The sequence below is a fragment of the Ascaphus truei genome, chromosome 7 (genome assembly GCF_040206685.1).
Source record: "Ascaphus truei isolate aAscTru1 chromosome 7, aAscTru1.hap1, whole genome shotgun sequence".
Taxonomy (NCBI): domain Eukaryota; kingdom Metazoa; phylum Chordata; class Amphibia; order Anura; family Ascaphidae; genus Ascaphus; species Ascaphus truei.
The window spans coordinates 72160481-72183959 of NC_134489.1; the positions used below are offsets into that span (position 1 = coordinate 72160481).

At 40.3% G+C, this 23479-nt stretch overlaps 1 protein-coding gene across 1 annotated transcript in view; it reads left to right on the top strand.

Moving 5' to 3' along the window:
• The window catches only part of LNPK (lunapark, ER junction formation factor), a 66341-nt gene extending 43082 nt beyond the window's left edge, over positions 1–23259 (top strand). Inside the window, exons 7-13 of the mRNA XM_075609010.1 lie at positions 124–207; positions 286–337; positions 5050–5277; positions 13685–13790; positions 16596–16666; positions 20256–20426; positions 22300–23259. Of these exons, the coding sequence (XP_075465125.1) occupies positions 124–207; positions 286–337; positions 5050–5277; positions 13685–13790; positions 16596–16666; positions 20256–20426; positions 22300–22514 (927 nt within the window). The 3' untranslated portion in view covers positions 22515–23259. The remainder of the gene's footprint in view (positions 1–123; positions 208–285; positions 338–5049; positions 5278–13684; positions 13791–16595; positions 16667–20255; positions 20427–22299) is intronic.
• The last annotated feature ends 220 nt before the right edge of the window (positions 23260–23479 follow it).

Below are 23479 nucleotides of genomic sequence, written 5' to 3' on the forward strand. Positions count from 1 at the left end.
TGAGGGTCCAATTTTTCCTTATACTTTCTAGAGGACAGTATATGGTTATAATCTAAATTTGCTGTTGTGTTTTTTTATTTTATTTCTTCCTGGGATGTTTTAACAACCAATATCTTTCGACAGCTTGAAGAGGTTATGGAAAACGAAACTTACAAGGCAGCTAAATTAATACTTGAAAGGTTCGATCCAGACTCCAAGAAGATAAAAGTAAGATTTAACTCTTCTTTCTGAGCATAATGGCAATACAATGAATCGCCTAATTATTGTATTCTATTTCTTTTACAGGAACTTGAGCTTCCAGTTGCTGGGTCACCTATAACTCCAAGGCCAGGTCAAGGTAATGTGCAACAGGTTACTGATAACTTTATTAGTTGCCAAATTAATTGAATCATGAGTGTAAGACCACACATGATTGAACACAAGCGTCTTATTCTATAATCTCAGAAGCTGCAAATCTTGTTGCAATCGGCTGAAGACTCCCATTGGCATGAATAGGAATTTTTGTTGTCGGCTTTGGAGCTGCTCTAGTGAGACGCTATGTGCCTTACTTGGCAGTGCGCTCATGGTCTATAGTTCCTTCAGTTTTTTAATCACTAGGCAGCCACTCCATTATTCCTCTTGAGATAAAGGGCCAGCAACTCTCTCTCCAAATGAGAATTAAAGTCCCAAAAGGTGAACAGCACCAAGTTTAAATTGGGGCATCACGAAGAACATGGCAGGAACAGAGAGGTCCTCGCCAAGACGTTCAAAAGCATGTACAAAAAGAGAAATGTCCACAGGACTCTGATGCAAAAAACGATGATTTAAATGTATGTCAGCCCTATTGCAGCTGAAAAAATTGCTCCTCTTGCATATCTGCTGTACTACAATACATTTAGGGTTTAGGCATTGTCTGTTTTTCTGTCATAAGGTGAATTAAAACAAACAAACGTAACCTAATCGAAGTCACAGAATATATCAGACGCCATAATAGTTTGATATTACACTGATTCTAATAGACCTGTCCAAAATATCTCATCGATTTTGTAATATTTGTTAGGGCTTTTGTGTCTTGTACAGGAGTAAGTGGTTTGGCGAGTTTGTTTTTGTAGTAAGAACAAGAGTGGGCGTTACCGAACTTTATACATCGCGTCAATTTTTCTTTTCTTCTGTGAATCAAAAATGCATATCTGAGGTGGCACAACATAACTTAAGACCTTGGAACTTGATATTTAAAAACTAAAATGGTTTTGTCTATGAAAAGATGGTCAATCAACATGAAGAAGATCATATACAAACTTACCAGCCCCAATTTGCAACAGTGTTCAAGATTTAGCTTCCCTGCTGGCTAAAGTGAAGGGAAAAAAATGACTAATTTCAATTTTTACTTCTATCGGGTAAGAACAATTTGACCACCAATAGGAAAGCTCCTATTAACTTAAATATATAGCTCTTTACGGTCTTATGTTAAAATTGCTACGGCAACCTTTAATTGTAAGATCTTTGGGGCAGCATCCCACATTTGTTATATATAGCTTGCAATGTTCAATGACCACATTATTTTGCAATGGGAGTAATATATTTTATTTCTAAAGAAAGTATTGTTGTGTGTAACCAAATTCCTGTGGTACTTCCTAGTAGGGGAGATGATGGGTATTCACTTTGCAATTACATGTTTGAACTTTTGTAGGACATCTATCTACTTTACATTGTGTGACCTATAGCTTAACATTTGGTAGGTGTGCATGCTTGACGGTTAATTATGTTCTGCATAAAAGGGCATGTTCTTGGCATGTGTGATTTTTTTTTTTTTTTTTGGACTATACTTTATAATGTAACTTAACATTTAGCTGGATTTAATGAATGCCACTTAGGCATATTGACCATGCAGGGACAAATTTTGTGTTAGCTGTATTGTAGAAAATGGGTTCCAATTAGGGGCACATTTTTCAATTTCAGCATAACACGAAGTTGGGATCTTGTAGTAATCACAGAACTAAGCACTTCTGTTCAGTAGAGGGAAGTTGAAAGTATGCTGCTCGGCAAGCTGTTTGCAACTGTAATTCTCTCCAGACCTTGTGTATTGCTACTCACCCAAGCAACTTTATTAATGTTTGGCATGCCCAATAAGATGGGTTTAATAATGTTTCCATGGAAGATTCTGCAATTACAAAATACAACAATGGTACTTTAAAGCGGCAATCCAGTGACACTCAAAACAAAGTTTTAATTTAATTTTTTTTTTTTTTTTTTAAATATATGCAACCGTTATTGAAAACGCATTACCTATGGTGCCGGTCGTTCCCCCCCCACCCCCCCCATCATTCTCCTGTAATCGATCAGGAACAATCCTGTTTCCCAGAGTTCACTAAACGGCTGCCTTTCTCGGTTTCAATCAATCCTTCAGTCAGTGTGACTCGGCAGCTACAATGTATTCTTATATTACTAAGGTAACATCATCTGTTGTTAGTTTGCAAATCAAACTGCTGGGAATAATGGCAAGAGGTTATCACAGAACAGCAGAGGAGAAGAGGGGCACAGCTCACAACAAAAGCGTCAGCGAACGCAAGTAATGAGGGCAACTCCAGATATGGGTAAAAATATATATCAAGCTTTAATGGTCAGTACAGAGATAGGACCACGCACCAACGCGTTTCGTCCGCTTAGGACTTTCTCAAGGTGTGAGTCCTCTCGCCTGGATACCATGGAAGGAAGGTAAAGGGCATAGCCCATCGTTTTTTACCTCCATTGCTGGACTGTTCTTTGTTATTGCCCCAGGGTGAATTTATATCTATTGGAGACGTGGATTGGTCAGCTTTGTGGGCACCAACAAGTCCCGGTCATCACCCTGGGAGGTCAATTTAGTTCATTTTATACACATTGATCCTGGACATTGGATTCACTTATTAAAGGAGATTATACTATATGAGTCTATGGAGGTGATGCACCAATATACCACACAGTCTAAGAGGTTATCACAAACAGGAAAGTGTTGCCAAGATCATTCATGGAGAGGCGTGTGTAATATGTGTCAGTATATTAAATTGCATTAATAGTTAACTTGCCTTCATTGTTTTACTACAGAACACACATGTAGGATATTTCAAAAACACACATGTAGGATATTGCTCATTTAACATATGACTGACGATTCGAAGTCCAGCTTGTGTAGCATGGCACATGGGTGTGACGTTTAACTAGGCTGAAGGCCAAAATAAAATCTGCCATTGAGTATACTTTAACCCAGGGGTGCGCACAGTGGGGTGGGGGACACGTGACGTAATGTTGCCATGGCGATGTGACTTCACATGACCCCACAACGTCATTTGACGCCGGAGTCGTGTGGGGGACGAAGGGACGTGAGGCAGGGGGGTGCATGAGAGAAACTTTGCGCACCCCTCCTTTAACCCAATGGTGCAAAGTACTTTTGGAGCTACGCCCCCCCTACCTGCTTTCCCCCCCCAGTGCTCGTACCCCCCTTACCTTTTTTTTGCTGGCATCAAATGACGCTATGGGGTCATGTGGTGACATTTGATGCCGCGTTGCCATGGTGATGGGTGTCAAATGACCCTGCTGGGTCATGTGACGTGTCACACCGAGCTTCTGAGTCTTGGTAAGTTGAGTTGCAGAGGCCTCACACGATCCCTCGTCATTTAATTTAAATGCCTTGGGGAAGAGTGCGGGGCCTCTGCAATCGCCGTGCCCCCCCAGTATAATCTCACGCACCCCTGCTTTAACCCACGCTTGGCTGCACAAGATGGGAATACTGCAAGTTAAATGCTTTAGTGTGTGTGTGTGTGTGTGCACATACATACACACATGCATGCGCGCGCACACATGCATATATATATCTACCGCGCGCACACACTTATATCTATCTACGTGCACACACATATATCTACGCACACACACATATATATCTACGCACATGCGCGCACACACACACATCTATAGCTATATATCTGCACATGCAAGCACACATGTATACACACACATATATACACACACACACATATATATATATATATATACACACACACACACTGCACCCCATGCTAGAAAATATTTGTTCCGCCAACACCCAATTAATCTTATTGCCTTCTCATCAGACTATTGCTAACAAAACTCTGTGACCGATTCAAGGCATTAGTGTCCTGAGCTTGGGGAATACTCTTACGGCCTCAAACTGCACCTCGGTGTGCAGACAGCATAGATATTATAGCTGTCCATTACTGTTGGAGTGTCCAAAATCATGCCTGACAATGCCTTGCTGCTGTAGATGCAAAGCATTGTGGAGGGCGACTTTGGAAGGTCCTGTTGTAATTGATGGCAATTCCACCCATGCTAAGGTATAGTCTGGGGTCTTAATATGCATGCAGTCCCCCTCCCCCATGGGCTCAAGAACCACCATACTGCCTGGGATTCGCCTTTTTTCTTTTTGGCGAACCCCTTAGACTCATTGCGGTTCACTAACACCATGTTGGGAATCGCTGCTTTAGTGAGATTCCTGGTAAAGGATTTGAAAGGTACTTTTTGTATTTTTTCCCCCATCTACCTTGTCACTGTGGTCTCACATATTACATAATGAGACCAGTCTGGTTTATTTTATTTTTTTGTCACTGCTAAAAATGGCTACCATCTTTTTTCCATTGAGTTGCTTAATGAGTCCTGATCAGTGCAATTTTTTAATTGCTGCAATATCCTTTGGCTTGTACCAAATTGATTAAAGACCACACATTAAACATGCTGTGTGACAGAATATACTATGTTTCATAATACATCTACTGCTTTCATGGCCTTAATCTGAAAAGTCATTTTACTCCTCCCCTGCCATAGGAGCAAAGCGGAGCAGACCCCTCAGCAGCACAGGGATTAATATTTCTTAAATTCTTAAGGAATGAAAAATGAGCTGTTAATTGGCTAAGTGCTTTCCCCTTGTATTTCTGCAGATCATGATCTGGCACGTCTTTTTTTCATGTATTTTCCTCATTATGTTGCATGAGCTTTTGCTTTCGGTGTAAATGATTTTATTAAATTGCTATTAATAAATAAACTATGTGTTCCCGTCAGATCTGCGCCAGAGGACGGCATCTCAAAGAAACATAAGTGCATCTACCCCAGTAAACCAGGGCCAGGGCTCTCCACAAGTTCCAGCGCCGTCGGCGGCGGCATCACCAAATCTTCAAAGAGATCCTTCAGCCCCTGGTGGCCCCCCGGAGCGACCTATTACACCAGCAGTGCAGTCAAACCTCTTGCTGAGACGCCCTGGGTCGCCTGCCGCTGCGATATCTGGAATGGGTAAACAGAGCACTTACTGTTATTTACAGTTTATATAGTTTTCTCTAGTTACCAATAAACAGGGTAATATTCAGACACTATGGAAATGGCATTTCATTTGGAAATAGGAGAGCCGTTATCTGATTAAGCAGGAGTTCCATATTCAATTAGCTATAACTCTTTACAGCTGGCACCTTGTGATACTGAAGCCTATTGCTAGAGCTCGTTTAACTGTTATGGCTTCTTTGTTTAAATGGCAATAAAACTTTGCAGTATTCTGTAGTCAACGATATATAACCTACCTTTTTACAGCCCTAGGTTTAGGAAAGCTTCAGATTTATATGGAAATTTTATAAAGGCAAACACGTCTAGAATATATATTCTTGCTTTAGAATACTTGCAGTTTTTAACACTTTTTTTTTTTTTTTTAACCTTTCCCTGCAAGTTTTATTAGAACAGAATAATTAGGCCGACCGAAGTAGAAAAGAGGAACCCATCAAACGTATCACTTTAAATCTGAGGGTTTTCCCGGTCATTGGGTTAAAAATTGGGCACATAATATTTTTAATGAAATGTAAAGTAGAAATTCTGTATTTTGAAATACCGGACTTATTCTATTTATCTTAATTTTGTTTGGTATTTGTAATCCTTTTATTTTATTGAAGTCTGTTTAATTACTTCTGGAGCCAGCAATAATGCTTCATTAGTCTGAAAAGTCATTGAACCAACTACATGGAGACGCATTTTGATGCATCATACTGCTGTATAAAATACTATAGCATTTACTTGAAAAGCCTCATATTGTTAGGATGGGTGTTTAAATGTTGCGTTGTTCCAATAATTAATACCTCTACAGTTTATGAAAGTTTTTAAGCTAATTAAAGCATCTAGAGTCTAGAAGAACTCGTAGTGCATTAACCAAACAGATACATATTTATAATGTGAATACATAAAGATATATATATATATATATATATATATATATATATATATATATATATTTATTTTTTTTGGTTGTTGTTTTTTTTTCTCCCAACAGCAGCCAATCATTATTCGCGATAACAAGCTTTGCAATACAAGTGGTGATTAAAAGTTGGACAGATAATTTATCAGACTTACTGTGAATTAAAAAAAGTCATATTGTAGATGCTTGGCCAGTGTTCAGACTTTGTTGCTTGTATTCAAGGATTATATCAATGGGAAATAGTTAAACATGTTCAATAATCATATACGCTACCCTCCAAACACAATTTTTTTTATATATATATATATATATGTATATATATATATATATATATATATATATATATATATATATATATGTATATGTATATATATATATAGATATATATAATATAGTGTGTGTGAACATTTGCATGTCATTTCCCAGAATCCCTTGCTGCAGTGGAAGTGCTGTGTGCTGGGGGATAATGGGGAAAGGCGGGTTTTTTTTTTTTTTTTTTAACTCAACAGAACCTTTGAGGCAATCAAAGTACATGTATTAATATATGCAGCCTTTGATTACTTTTATTGAAAACTAATGGCCTAAACTGATTCGTTCTCCTGTGATCAATGGCAACGATCCTGCTTTCAGGGTTCCATTAATGTCTGCCTTTCAGTTTCAATCATTCCTTCAGTCAGTGTAACTCAGCAGCTACAATGTATTCTTATATTACTAAGGTAAGATTATCTATTGTAAGTTTTTTAAGCTCAAAACTGCTGAGAATATTGACAACAAATGATCACAAACCGGAAAGTGTTACAAAGATCTTGTACTGCGGCAGACATGTTAAAACCTGCTATAGAAATGAAAGGATGCTCTGTATATGAAAACTCATTAAAAATGGCAGAGTTGAATAAAAAAAAAATATATTAAGCTAATACACCAGAACTGCTTTATTTAAAAAAAACGCATATGTAGGATACAGAGGAGGTCTCCGGTTCTGTCTTGTCCTCCTCACGGCCCCCCCGCGGGAATCTTGTGCCCCATGTGCATGCGCTTCATCCGGCGTTCTACATGCCGTAGCGAGTGAAAGCGTGCTGTGGGAGGGCACAAATTTCCCTGTGGACAGACTACCCACGGAGCGTCCCTGGAGATCGGGTCAGAACCGGAGACCTCATCTGGATTACATGAATTGCTATTAAACTGCAAAATGGGGAGATGCGGGGGGGGCGTTGCTGCGTTATTTTCTTAACGGTACCCAGGGGTCTCCTGAAGCTGAACCGGGCTATTTCCAGCTCCAGCACCCTCCTTGGTTCCCAAGATTTTTACCCTTTTCATGTGCTGGTAAAATCTGATTGCAGATTCCCTTTGGTTGACTCTGGCATCCTTGTTCTGCTTTGACATTGTTGCTTCCTATATGCCTGGTGAGAGAGAGAGAGGCGCATTAATGGCAGCCATATTGATTTCCAAAAGGCACATAGAGGCAAATATCTCCGCAAATGGGGGATGACCACAGATTTAAAAAAAAAAGTGTTAAGCTTTGGAGTAACTCACAGTACCAATTTTATACAAAAACAAATACAACATTTCACTTTGTGTAAATGGTATTCCAGCTTTAAAAGAAGACTAGGGTGACCACACTCTCTGCCCCTTTGAGGACCGCAGCTGAAACCGTTTTCGAGCGCCCCCATATTTGCACTGCATTCAAATATCTGAAAAGAGACAAGCCGGTATAAAAAAAGTTACATTGCATTAAACCTGTCTCTTGCTAACATTTTGATTTGCATCACAACCCAGCATTACTTTTCAAGCCACTTTGAACCCGATCTAGTGTAAATATGATCGATTTCAAAACAGATCTGCTTTTGTTAAATATTTATTGCAAACCTCTGCACTGTATTTTAGAAACATTTGTTCTAGAAATAGGAAATTTCCACTCTGTGATACACCCAGATTAATACTGTTTTATTCGCACTTTAAAAAAAAAAACTTTTTATTTATTTATTTGAATAAGCATTTTTCAAGGGTGGAGAGGATACAGAAAAAAGAAAGGGACATTGTGACGTAATTAACATGGACAGCCCCCCCCATTCATTTACATATTACAAAGATCATGTCTTGTTGCAAGGGACTGAAGGGTAAAGGAACAGGGCTCCACGGATTTCTAAACTAATTTATGGCCAACAAGATAACTTGACGTTTCGGCCACACTTGGCCTTTCTCAAAAGCAGAATGGCATTGTTGCAAGGGAATCTTATACAGTACAGCATACTTAAATGTAACACAAGATATAAAAAAAAGGGGGAGGTGTCCGACCTCCATATCCGGAACTCCCGAGCGGGTCGCCTGTACTGAAACCTCCACCTCTCTGTTCTAACAATTAGATCTTTCTAGTAACCCGATTTAAAGTAAGGCTGTGTCAATGTTGGGGTATCCCAGTCCTTTTGCCTCCAACCAGCCAGTTGTTCCAGATTAGCGAACTTGCTGCATCTCTCCCTCAGGAAAGCAGTTATTCGTTCATGGTCATGGTTTGCCAAATCCTGTTTTTTACCCTGTTCATATTTGGGATAGTAGGATTTCTCCAGGCAGCGATACAACACTGTGAGAATGTGATTAATGAGTTTAACCTCACACCTAAAGCTTTTGGGGGGGTGGGGGGGGGAGAAGAGGTCTGCTCAACAGAGCTTACCAAGGCTCCGGCATCAATGAATTAATGAGGCCAAACACCCTTTTCCAGAAAGAAGCCAGTAGCAGGCAAAACTACCAGATATGAGCCTGGCCCCAGCCTCTAAATCAGGGGGGCGCAAACTTTTTTCCCTGCGCCCCCCTGACGGCTGTCCCCTCGCTCCCGCGCCCCCCCCCCAACCCCAACTTACCCGCGCTCCGGCGTAATGACGTCACGTTGCCATAGCAACGTGACGTCACATGACCTCGCAGCGTCATTTTGACGCCGCGTTGCCATGGCGACGCCGGGAGGAAGCCGCCGGAGCCACGGGTAAGTATGGTTTACAGAGGCCCTGCAGCTCCCCCGGCACTTAATTTAAGTGCCTTCGGGAAGCGCGCGGGGCCTCTGTAAACCCCGCCCCCCCCGTCGGCAGTCTCGCGCCCCCCCTGGGGGTCGCGCCCCACAGATTGCGCACCGCTGCTCTAAATCATTCGTCCTCATCTTGGATTTCACCTTGATATCTCTCCCATTTGCGCATATATGGGTACTTTTGGTCATAGGCCTGGCCCAGCACTAGCTGGTAAATTGAGGAAATTGGGCCCTTTTTGTAGGTATCTGGAATCAAACAGGAGCTCGAAGTACGTAATAGATTCACACACTCTTTAAAGATAAGCGGATTACATTTAGAAAGCCTCGCCCCGTTCCAGGTTTTTTTTTTTTTAATGCTTAAATATTGCTCAAATGTTAATGTACAGTCCAAACAGCTGCGCTCCAGTGTTTAATAAATGTAGATTTGTTTTGGCGCAGGACCACTCCTTTTATTAAGTGTCAACAACCCCTGACTAGGCATGTTTCCATGTAAATTAGGTTTCCTTGTTCTGCTCCTGCTTGTTTTAATTTAGATAAACAAGTGACATGAATTGTGAAACATACATTCTGACCATACGTAGTAAGACTTTATGACATACTGATGGAAGCAGCGGTCCCTGCTGTGAGGATCTTAGAATGTATAGAGATGGGGAAAGCAGGAGTCTAAAGGGTTAGAAAAGTTAGGTCACTGTGTGCCTGGTTGCGTGCTGTGAGCATAACAGCTGGGAGACATCACTTTCTTTGCATAGAGTAGCAGATGCCAAGAAAAGTCAGCATGTCAGAAGAGCTTTCAAAAACAAGTGAAGCATTTTAATAAACTTCTAGATTATTTTTTATGTTTTTTTACTATGTATAGATGAGAATTTTAAATCTTTCACGACTTTAAGAGGTTTGTGTTACTGACTCTATGTAATGTTTCTGGACTAAAATTACCAGTTCAGAGCAAAATGTAACATCCTTTCCTTCTCTTTTTGTGAATAGCTTCCGTTTTTAATACTACATTATGCTTCTGATATTATTTGACATTTCACATTTAATTTTCTTCTAAATGTAACAAACGTGTCAACCTTTGCTTGTGTCTTTGCTATATCTGCAGAGGACTATCCGATTGCAGCATTTTAGCAAGGTTTGATTTTTTTTTTTTCCAAATGGATTTGATTCTCTCTTATAAAGAGTGCCATTTATATCTCATACAATTTTGTGGGGGGGGAGGGGGAAGAAATCAATTTTAACACTCCTTACTTAGAGCTCCCATATGTTGGAAAATTAATAACCAGCAGGTAGTTGAGCGCACTGTATGCCAAGCCTGCTGAAATGACCAGTCGTCCTACAATGATTGTGTTTGATGTTTATTAATTACGGTTGTCCGTAACAGCATGAATAGCAAGATGCATGGCTGGAGAGACTCCCGTGAATCTAGAAGCAATTAGCATAATTTAAAGGAATTGCTATGTTGTATAAATGTGTCCCTGAAACCTGTGCGCTACATTTAGAATGTTTCAGTTTTTTTTGCTGCGATTTGGTTAACCTAATGGTCATGATGGGCTTGGGTACATGGTTGTTAAAGGCCAGTCCCACATTTCAGACAAGAAATGAACAGGGTATCAATGTAAATTGAAACTTGCTAGTTTCCTATGAAAAAGGAATTTAATTTTATTTTGGCTAATCTTTGATACATTTTGTGCTCCATTTTTGAGATCTTTGTAAACTATTGGTCGGCATGAACTGCGTTTCCATCACATGAATGAGATTGGATAAACTTCACCAAAACCCTCGAACATTTAGCTACAGTAGTATGGAAACGTGAAAAGAAAATAATGAATTTTTTATTATACGTGGCATTGGTTCACTTCGGTCCTAGGGCTCCCTCTTTTTGAGGGAAAATTATAACTGTTTTTGTCTATTGCCCAATTATTATTTGACAGATGAAAACAGACAATCGCACCCGACAACAAACCAGTTGTCTCCTAAATGTGAACACTTGGTGTATGGTCTGTTTATATCTGTCAAATTTTGAAAGCAAATTCAGAGGAGTGCCACAGACAAGCTCCTGGTGTTGTGTTCTCTCTGGGACAGGGATTTCCTTTCTATTTTCTGATTGCTAGTTTTGTTTTTTGTGGATTCCCGTATTTCCTGTTTTTTTTTTTTTTGGTCTTTATAAAGCACAGTTTTCATTGGCACTACATAAATACGCACACATGTAAGAACAGGAGTGAGGCTCTAAAGAAAAATGATTGAAATAATGCATAAGCAATTAAAGTCAAATGATTTAATTATGGCTGCAAGCACAAGACGCTGACTGTCCTGTAGTACTGTGCTATGGCATTACTGTTTTTCTCTATTGTGCTTTTTGTGGTTATAGAAAAGACAATCAACCAAGACTAATATAATTACACTGTACATGAACAGGTTAGTACTGTAGGTTCATCTTGTGATAATGCAAGAAGTCTGTAATGACTTCATATGATGGCCATTGGGAAATATATATTTTAAAAAGTTTGACTGCCATGAACATCTACAAACTGCAGTGCTACAAGAAGCCCTACACCAGGAAATATCACTGTTGTTTTCCTGATGCTTAAACTACCCTACTCCTGTAATTTGCACCTATGGGATACAGGCACGTGATTCCTTTTTCAGAAAATACTGTAAAGTCAGTTGGGTATTGTATGTTCTATATAATCATAGAATGAATAATGTATCTTATTGATATTCAACAGTGATTCTGACATCTTCAGTATTCACATATAGGAACGTTGGATAATTATGCAATATAATTATACTTGTATTCTGAGTAATTTAGGTAGATTTCATTATGGACATTGATCATTTTTCTTGCATATTTTTTAATATGTAGAGTATTTCAGCAAGAAACCTGTAAAATAATAGCTGCTTGGGAATCTCTTGAAGTCCTTAACAGTTCTTTTAAGGGAAGTTACTGATTTCCTCTGCCCCCAGAGTTCTTTCCTATTTGAAATCCACAGAGATTGAAGAGCTTGGCCTGGAGAAAATGCAGATTTCAGCTTCTGCTTTTTACCGCTGGCTTTAATGAACTGCATTGTTGTAGGTCACTGACATGTTCTGTGGGACATTAGTGTTGATTGATGGTTTTGGAAATTTATATTCTTAACTTCATGTAGTCTTTTTTTTTTTAATTTGTTTTATTCAGTTGTGCAGCCTCTAAAGTGGCTTTTTTCCCCCGCGCACTTAAACAGATTTGGTGGTTTAAATGTACAGTAGGTCCCTAATATGAGGTTTCCATGATAACTGCATGTAGTTGGAGTATGCGTTTTTGATTTTCTTGCATTAATGATTTCGAACTGGTTAAATCACGCTAAAAGTTTTACAGCAATCTCTTAAATTGTGCGTTGAAATTATTATTTTTTTTTACTGTTTCCCAAATGCTGTAATGGGGGGGGGGGGTTACATAATTAAAGAATGCTGCAAGGGGTACAAGAATAGTTTACACAGAAAATAGTTCCATTGATGGTTATGAAAAATATTAAAAAGGGTAGGAGAATAAGATCTGTTTATAGTTATTTGGCTTGGATTTTACATCGGTGTTCTCAGAATATCTGAAGTATATTGGTTCTCGCAGCAGTCACTGGTCTAGTAGGACTCACAGGGCCATATTAATAAAGGTCCGTTAGTTTAAATGCAGTATGCCCTTCTCTAGCACTGGGAAGTCGTTTTGCAGCATGTTAAATCGGGGCCGTAGACTTGGTGACATACTCTGCATTGTATGTCCAATAGCAAAACCAATAGCCAATATCTGCCATGTTTTGCATCGTCTAGTGCAGCGGTGCGCAAACTGTGGGGCGCGACCCCCAGGGGGGGCGCGACACTGCCGACGGGGGTCGCGGGGTTTACAGAGGCCCCGCGCGCTTCCCGAAGGCACTTGAATTAAGTGCCGGGGGAGCTGCAGGGCCTCTGTAAACCTAACTTACCGTGGCTCCGGCGGCTTCCTCCCTGTGTCGCCATGGCAACGCGGCGTCAAAATGACGCTGCGAGGTCATGTGACGTCACGTTGCTATGGCAACGTGACGTCATTACGCCGGAGCGCGGGTAAGTTGGGGTTGGGAGGGGGGCGCGGGAGTGAGGAGACAGCCGGCAGGGGGGCGCAGGGAAAAAAGTTTGCGCCCCCCTGGTCTAGTGCAGGGGTGGGTAACTCCAGTCCTCAAGGCCCACCATCAAGTTGGGTTTTAAGGATATCCCTGCTTCAGCACAGGTGGCTCAGTTGAAGACTGACACCTGTGCTGAAGCAGGAACAGCCTTAAAACCTATTCTGTTTGTGGCCCTTGAGCACTGGCGTTGTCCACCCCTGTCTAGTGCTCCTTCTCATAAATTTGGTTGGAATCATTTTAATGTGCTGCTGACCTTTTTTATAATGTGATTGCTTTTTTGCTGGCCTCCACATACTGTATATTATACTGGATTTGTGCTTTTCCTAGCTGTACATCCTCCAGGACCTCCATTGGCAAGACCAATTCTTCCTCGAGAAAGAGGTGCACTGGATAGAGTTGTCGAGTATTTGGTTGGTGATGGTCCACAGAACAGGTAAAGACTAAACTACTCCCTTATTTTGTAGCTGTGCAAATCTAGACTAAAACTTGAGTGCTGTTAATTCTTTCCACTGAAAATAATTTTCATAACTAAAGCTTACTGTCTTATTGCTCTGCTGTAAGGGGATTTGAGAAGCTTGTTTTTGCATTGGGCATTTAATTACATTCCTTGTACAAGTTTTTTTTTTTTTTTTCTAATCCTTTGCGTGTTGGAGCTGCAGCACCAGAGTGCCACAACCCTCCAGGACTTTAGGATCGCCGCATCACTTAATCTGGAAACTGAAGAGTATGATGTCCTCTGCCATTCCCCTGCTTGCTAGATCGCGTTCAGCGTTCTACCGGTGTGTAAAACACGATAACCCCCTAGAACAGGGGTCTCCAAACTCGGTCCTCAAGAGCCTCCAACAGGTCAGCTTTTATGGATATACCTGTTTCAACACAGGTGCCTCAGTCTTTGACTGAGCCACTGATTGAGCCACCTGTCCTGAAACAGGCATATACATAAAAGCTGGCCTGTTGGCGGTTCTTGAGGACTGAGTTTGGAGACCCCTGCCCTAGAAAAACAAGCTTCAAAGCCATGATGTAGCCACTGCGTTGTGGGACCCCTGATGTCGCTACTATATTAGGCCCTAGATTTCCAGACCCCCATGGCATAATGGCTACCTCATGGGGCACTCAAGTTATTAATAGTGAAATCTTTCAACTCTTTCCCTTGAGTTTTCAGTGGTTTCATAATTTAAGAGACATCAAAACAGTATGCCAAACACTTGAAAATATGTATGCGTATATTAAGCATTTAAGAATATCCCAATTCCAAAGTCTGAACTACATACGTTTTACCAAATTAGTTGTAGAGAATCTTCATGCAAAACCTTTTTTGTAACTTCAATTTTGGAGAAATACTGAAGGATTTTAAAGGAAGTACAGGATCAGTAGAGTATAGAACTGGAATTGTTTGTTCTAAATGATCCAGTAAAGCATTGATCACCCATAAGAACCTGAAAGTGGCAAGTTGGAATAAGGGAAGTTATTTTTTTTTTTCTTTGTGTTTATTAGAATTAAACTGTAATAACTTTGTGAATCCTTTCACTGTGTTAACAGATTTCAAACAAACAACTTAGATGTCAATGCATTTCCTTATATCTTTATGAGAAGGGGATTGTAAAAGCAAAATGTAGAAAGTTGGGGGGGGGGGGGGGGGGTTGAGCGAAGGCTGTATGCCACACACTTTAATGTGTCCCTAAACAGATGTTTAGCTTTGAAGTATAGTTGAAGTACTAGCTTAGTGGTAGTTTGTCTTGGAGACCCAGGGTCTAGTTCTTGTTTCACTGCCGAGTCACTTCATTTGCATGCTAATAAACCTCTACAGTTTTGTTTTTTTTTTAGTCTGTCATTGTTCTAAAGGCAGGAGGCTGTAATATCTATATACAGTAGTACAGTATTTTAAAATGCACACACTACACAGGAGCCCAGTGGTTGCTTATTGCTGCCCATTTTCCCCATCAGTCTTCTAGTGCAGCTGTGGGCAACTCCAGTCCTCAAGGGCCACCAAAAGGTCCGGTTTTAATGATATTCCTGCTTCGGCACAGGTGGCTCAATCATTGACTGATTAATCATTGACTAATACCTGGCCTGTTGATGTTTGAGAACTGGAGTTGGCCACCCCTGCTCTAAGAGGGTTTTAGATCTTGAACAGCCTCAGTGAGTTTTTTTCCCTACAGCCGTCATGTAGCTTGTTTTTAACCATGAAATAATTTGTATAAAAAATGCATTTTACAGTCTGTGCAGTCTACAATTGAGTTATTGGTTTTAAAATCTGTGCTTACAGTAACACGTTACATGTTTTTGTTTTTAATTTAGAACAGGGTAGGTTAACATGTGAAAAACTGGTAGAATTGGTATCGCATATTTCTTGGTTCATTAATACTTATGGCCTTGCTATACCCAGTAAATAAGTTGTACTTGGATTAAGTCAAGTGGTCATTAGTTGTATCATTTTAAAGAGTCCGTCCAAGCGGAAATTTAAAAAAAATATGCGGTGCCGTTGATTACCTTGATTAAAAACTAATTACCTAAGCTGCAAATCGCTTTGTTCTTTGGTGATCGATCAGCTAAGATACTGCTTCCCAGGGTTCACCAAATGGCTGCCTTTCAGTTTCAATAAATTCTTCAGTCAGTGTAACTCGGCAGCTACAATGTATTCTTCTATTACTACAGTAACATTATCAATTGTTTTATAGTTTGCAGCTCAAACTGTGATAGTGTTGTCAATAATCCCAGCAAACAGGAAAGTGCTGCAAATATCTTGCACTACCATTAACAGTTTAATAATAATAATAATAATAAAAAAGTATTAAGTATTATCTAATAGAACTGATTTCTTAAAAAAAACCATATATGGGATATCGAATGGACTGCCCCTTTAAAATGGGGGGAAATGAATGAAATAAGCATACAGTAGCCTACTTATAATTGATTAGAGCTTAATTTCTTTTAAAATATGGGTTTTTTTTTTTTTTAATTCAGCAGCTGGGGAGGTGTTTCTTATTTTGTGTTTGGGAAGGATGGTATAAACTTTGCACAAAAATAGAACATGGATACATGAGGAAACGGATACCTGCACTTGTGCACAACCATGGGACATTCTTAATGGAACTGAGCCTCTATCAGTTTCTGTGCTATACCGTTTGTTTCCCATTTATAAAATGCTTTGGTCTGAAAAGTTATTGATTATACTTTAAAAAAGCAACTTGCACTCTTTGGGATTTGGCAGCTATTCATTTTCCTTTTTCTCTTGTAGATATGCTCTGATATGTCAGCAATGTTTTTCACATAATGGAATGGCTCTAAAGGAGGAGTTTGAATATGTTGGTGAGTTCCAAGTATAAATAAGTACCACTCTCTATAAATGTTTTCTACTGTATATTGGCCCACATGGCAGTGGTGGGATCCATGCTTGAAGACTGAGTATGGTGACCAAACAAATGTAGTAGTGTAGCACATTGGGCAAACCATGACATTCTGAGCAGAAAGAAGGCACCCTCCAAATATATTGTTATAACTATAACGAGTCCCGTCATCTATTTGCGGAAGTGTTGCTGTTGGAAGTTGGGGAGATGAGTAGTGGTCAGTGACCTGAGCACAAGGGAACTAGACACCTGAAAATGTTAACACAAGAAATGTGGAAAAAACAAAATTTGGAGGAACATCAGGCATAGCTGAAAAGTGGCAAAGTAGCACATTATGCAGGAATTACAAAAATACCACATAACTAAGACGTTGTGCAAGGTAACAGCCAACATGGCAAACAGATGCTATATGTGACCAGCGTAGTCTGATATGAAAGTAGAGGTGGTGGTAGATTAAATACAGTTTAAAAATTGAATACATTTAAATGTCCAGGAATAAAACCGGCGACAATGTAAGAGGGACAAGGGAAGAGCAATGGAAAAAAATCAGCACAACCGGACAGACAAGGCAGCGTCCCCATAGAAAGTCAGAGTTGTGTAGACCGGGTCACGGATTGCTCACCTCCAGTTATAGCCTTATAAGGTGGAAAAGGTTGTAAGACTTGGTCACCACAAGAGGCCTGTGCTGTCAATGCTGCCCTAGGGTCCCCCCCCGCCCCCCTCCCGAAAATCTAGCAACCCCCCACTTTGCGCACTCCTGCCCAGCAGCCTCCAGCCTTTTCCCTAAAGAGGACTGGCAAACAAACATAGTAATATTTGAATAACTGGTTAATACTAGTGCCAATATCTTCATAAACCATTGTACGTTCTTTGAGAGGAAAATGTTGCAAGCTGTTGTAGCCTCTTTCCCCCTCCATTTAAGAAATTACTGTGTTGTGTCCCACAGTTGTGCATTGCCGTGGGACTTGGGAGAAAGAACAGTTCTTTATTTTCTTGGACGCTAGCCATGGCAGTGCACAGCGATTTCCCTCCCTAATAAATGTGTGTTTAGTACTTTTTTCGCTCGCATTTTTATTGGTATGCTTGGGACTGGAGCTTGATAGGAGAGGGTCTCCCTTCTGCTTAGTTAAAGCTTGTTTCCTATCCAGCCCAGAGGAGTTAATCCCACAGATGTGCACTGCCATAATTGAAAAATAAATAATGGTAAAATGGTCCTCTGTTCGGGGGGGTCATACTCTATATTCATAAATTATTTGGGTATATATGTGACGGCATATGTAAGTAAACCCAAGTGACTTAGAACGGCGCTGAACAGCAGTGATGGTGAAACATATGAATAAAGAAATATATAAAGTGGATTGTAAGGTGAAACGGAATTGATTCTCAACCTTCACAGGGAATATGTACAGATTCCCTTAAAGACAATGTTGTATCCAGGGTAGGAAGGGAGCGATGGTTTCAGAAACACCCCAAAAGAAAAGATAAAAAATGATGCTGCCGCAAGTTTACACAGTATTGGTACAGGTAAGTCTTGGCTCTATTAGATTTGCCTACTTACTACAGGTAAGTGTTAAACCAGCAGTGACAGGGAACAGGATAGATGATTCAGGAGTGCTCCCACTCGAGTTGATATTCATGGAAGACAAAGAGAGACCATAGTGTAGATCAAAAGTATCAAATTTATAAGTTAAAAGCATATAAGAAATGTACTTACAATAAGTACATAGGTAATGTACACAAGAGTTTACTTGAGGCAGTAGAGATGCCGGAACAGATGGTATGCTTGCGACTTCACTTCCAAGTTACCCCCGTTGGATCGCGGTGGATGGCGTCTGACGTCACGTCCGGTCAGGGACTGATGACTTCCGGTAGAGCGAACCAGGAAGCGGGCGGCAAGACAGCATGGCAATCTCTGCGCCTTCAGTTCTGAAACAGGCGTTTGAAGGCTCTACGCGTTTCGCTGTGCTAACGACAGCTTCCTCAGGAACAGATGATACCCCTAGTGGGTACGCACTATAAATAGTGTGTGTAATTAATCTAATTAATCAACTAGATAGCCAATTTTTACACAGGTTCTCCTCATTGGAGGTACATAACACTGTGGTCACATAAACGGCGCACTAATTACAAACGGGCATAGTTAAAACAATAAACATATAATTAAAGATAACTGAGCTCAATAACTTGTTAACAACATATAATGCATGAGACAAATGACTCCTTCTCGTTTGTTAACGGAGGAAGGGAGCACCGTTAATTGAGAAAACCCTAGGGAAAGATTAATGAGTGAAAAAAACGGATTACAAAGACCGCGCCATATAGACACAATATTCTCTTTCTCTCTCTCCCTATATTACTGAGTCATTTGTCTCATGCATTATATGTTGTTAACAAGTTATTGAGCTCAGTTATCTTTTATTATATGTTTATTGTTTTAACTATGCCCGTTTGTAATTAGTGCGCCGTTTATTTGACCACAGTGTTATGTACCTCCAATGAGAAGAACCTGTATAAAAATTGGCTATCTAGTTGATTAATTAGATTAATTACACACACTATTTATAGTGTGTACCCACTAGGGGTATCATCTGCTCCTGAGGAAGCTGTCGTTAGCACAGCGAAACGCGTAGCCTTCAAACGCCTGTACAGCTGTTCCAGAACTGAAGGCGCCGAGATTGCCGTGCTGACTTGCCGCCCGCTTCCTGGTTTGCTCTACCGGAAGTCATCAGTCCCTGACCGGACGTGACGTCAGACGCGATCTGACGGGGTTAACTTGGAAGTGAAGTCGCAAGCATTCCATCTGTTCCGGCATATCTACTGCCTCAAGTAAACTCTTGTGTACATTACCTATGTACTTATTGTAAGTACATTTCTTATATGCTTTTAACTTATAAATTTGATACTTTTGATCTACACTATGGTCTCTCTTTGTCTTCCATGAATATCAACTCGAGTGGGAGCTCTCCTGAATCATCTATCCTGTTCCCTGTCACTGCTGGTTTAACACTTACCTGTTGTAAGTAGGCAATCTAATAGAGCCAAGACTTACCTGTACTAATACTGTGTAAACTTGCTGCACCATCATTTTTTATCTTTTCTTTTGGGGTGTTCCTGAAACATCGCTCCTTTCCTACCCTGGATATGGCATATGTAAGTAACCATTTGTACTTGTAGTAAGGTTTTATACGGATTTTGCTTCCAATAATGAACTGATTATAAAGAACGATCTGTTTGCTGGTTCTAGTAGACAATTTGAAAGCCATTTTCTAGTTTGGTAAAACCTTTGAAACCAAAATTACTTGATCATGTGTCGGCTATCAGGATGAAGGGCTGTAAAATCATTAACATTTTGATATAGAATTGTGTGTTGTACATATACATATCTGCAGAGCACCTTGGGTATTGAGAAATAATACATTTTATCCTGGGTAAATAGTGTTATGAATTATCAAGCTTCTAATAAAATTATATCAATATTTTTATTATGCTGAATAACAGGTTATCAATTTTCAGGTCAAAATGTAAGCGATCTAATCAGCATTTTTATACAGCTTTTAGATGTGCATACTGCTATTTCTTGAATCCTGCAAGAAAAACCCGACCACAGGCACCACGACTTCAAGAATTCAACTTTGAGAAAAGGCCTCTGACTGATGCACAGAGCTCCGTTAGCTCTGTGCAATTGGTTGCGCCAGAACAGTTGGAAAACCAAACTGCTCCAGGTAAGCTTAGGAGGACCAGTCAACGTCAGGAGGAGACCATACAGGAAAACCTGTAATATCTGGTACATGCTAGACATGTCCTGTTGCTACAATGGTGGCCTGAAACTAAACTTGTAGTACACAAAATTGTCTGCCTCTTATGCACACATGTAATCGCATATATGTACTAGATTACACTGGGCAGGACCAGACCATCACCGAATAGTAAACCCAACTCCATACAGCGGAGGGCACAGTGTTATTTCAACTAGCTTGCGTGGGTACCCACGTGTGTCAAATTTAGTGTAAAGCAAGTTGGGCACATGCATTTAGATGAAAATTTGGTTATTTTTCTCCTTGGCTATATTCATGTAAAAATGTTATCTTTTAAAGTACCAAGATAAAATGCATGACTACACTGAAGAGCCCAGGAAAGAGGTTATTAAATTATAAAAACTTGAAGTGATTTATAGTGCTATTATTTGTTAAATATTGTTGATATAAAAAACAAGTTATTGTAAGCTGGTGCTACAAGTACAGTATATCCGTTTACTACTTTGCAATGTCAATGTATTTGCATATTGAGCAAATAACATTGTAAATGTCTTCCCTTACGTTTTTGATGTATTGGAATACAATTGTTTTTCAGATGCATCCTTGGCTTTCTTGTTGGTATTGCACCTTTTTGACAATTACCTTTGCATTTCTGCCTCTTGACGCCTCATCCTATTTCATCATGAGGCAGTTAGTCATGGCCTTTTCAGCATTCAGAAGGTTGATATAAGTAACAATCTCCGAAGCACATGGCATTACCTAGTAATTAATGCCCTTGGTGGGTTAGTGGGCTGAGGACTTTTAACCACCATTAACAGTCAGGTAATGCCCTGTCCTGAGGGCATTATTACTATTCTAGGCTAATTTATAACATATTTTTTTATTTACTGTTCCCTCCCCACTAATGCCCTCCCCCTCCCTCCAGGAGGGCAGTCTTAGGCCCCGCTCACATAGCACACTACACGACGCGCGCGCGTTCGTCTCAGATGCCTGGCGGCCAATGGTAGTGTTCAGTATTGAAACTACCATTGGCTGCAAAGTACAGCGTCGACACTGCTGCAGTCGCGGGTGTCTTTTCAACCTGTGATCTCTGGCTGCAGCAGCGCAACGTCAATTTCAGCAGCCAATCAATGTCCAGACGTTAACATTGATTGGCTGCTGAAATTGAGACTGGACGGGGGGGGGGTCTCCAGAGCGTAGAGCATCCCAGCGCAGCCTTGGATGGGATCGTGTATACACATGACTTGTCAGTACGCCGGATTGCTGCTTTATTAGAGGCTAAAGGGAGCTCCAGCACAGTGCTGAAGAAAAAGGGAAAAAAACCACCATCCATTTGCTCTGCGCCCGTGACAATGCGCCGCCCCTGCCCCGCCTGCTCTGTCGGATTATTCCGTCTGCTGGGGATGATCACTCATCGCCCAGCAGACAGACGCGCGAACGCAGCAGCATTGAGAAGCCCCCTGTGTGAATGCGGCCTTAAAATGCTGCAGGTGATTTAGTGAGGTACCAAAAAGCATGTGCATTACTCCAGGGGAGTGCGGTACTTACAGAGGTTCTGCGCTCTTCTCCAAAGCATTTAAATTCAATCCATGGGGAACGCACGCAAGGCCTCGGTAACTCACTTACCTGGTCTCTGGCGGCTTCTGGCGAGACGCCGCCATGGCAAAGCGACATCACGTGATGTCTGAAAACTTTGGTGACCAGATAAGGGGCAGGGGTGGAGAGCAGACGGGGGTGGGCGCAGACTAAAAAGTTTGTGCACACCTGTATTAGATTATGAATGCCCAGAAAATGCTAGGTGTTGTGCAGTTTGTAATTATATGCTTTCCCATGTTTGTAGATCCCTTAGAAGAACCAGAAGCATCCAGTGCCCAAGGAACAGAAGAGGTGGTTGAAGAGGAGTCAGTTGAAGAGGAGTCTTCGGGTACTGAACAATCTGAGAAATGTGAAGAATTAGCTGGCAAGATTGAAGACAAATCTGTAGTACAGGAGGTTAAACCTCCAACTACCATCACTGCCGATGAAAGTGAAGCATCTTTCATGGAAACAGAATGAATACTTTAATGGCCTCCACTGGTTTATGGTAACTTTGCTAGTACAGGTTATCTTTCTGGTGGAAAGTTCACATTTTATAATTCACATTAGCTAGAACTGCCTCGCTACCAGAATGCAGTGCCATATCGATTGGAAGTCTGCAACTACAGTGCACTGTGGAATGTATAGTTGGTATTAAACCTCTCCTTGCTGTAGGATAGGCCGGTAATTCTTTGTAGGCCCTTCAACAAGCATTGAGGAAAACCGCAATCAAGTTTTATTTTACATTTGAGTATTTTTAAGAAAACAAGCTTGCAGATATATTTATTTTACATGCAGTGGTAAGTAATAGGAAGTTTGTCTAGAAAGGTTTTTCTACCAGGGTTGCTTCTTGCAAACTAAAATTATGAGTCTTTATGTTTAAATGGACAACTATTGGTACCTAAAGGGTGTCTGAAATTTTCACAGGAAGCAATATAGAAGATGGCAGTTGTAAATGTTTTTTTTAAAGATATTTATAACATCCTAAGGGTGCACTTATACAATAGATACATGTCCAGTAGTAGTTCTGTAATTGACTTACAGATTGGCATCTTACAAGTGTATGCAATTCAGTTCATGTTTACAGAAGATAACATAGGAAGAGCTTATATTGTACTTTAATACAGAATGCTATTTATATCTGTACAACGATGGTACACAAGTAAACCATCGTGCGTTTTTGTGTTTTTTTGTTTAGTAAAAAAAATAAAGTGTGAATATTTAGCATGATTGGTTTATTTTTTTTTGTAGGAACATTTCATACTGAAAGCCAACATTTGTACATAAAGTTCACCAATTACTTGTGCTTTTATCTACAATATAAGAATGCAACAATCTGCTTTTGTTTTTTTTTGTTTTTTATATAATTTTTATAGGTGAGAAAAGAAATTCAAATCTGTTCAGCATTAACTTTTTCTCAACTGGTCATTGCAGATATTGTGATA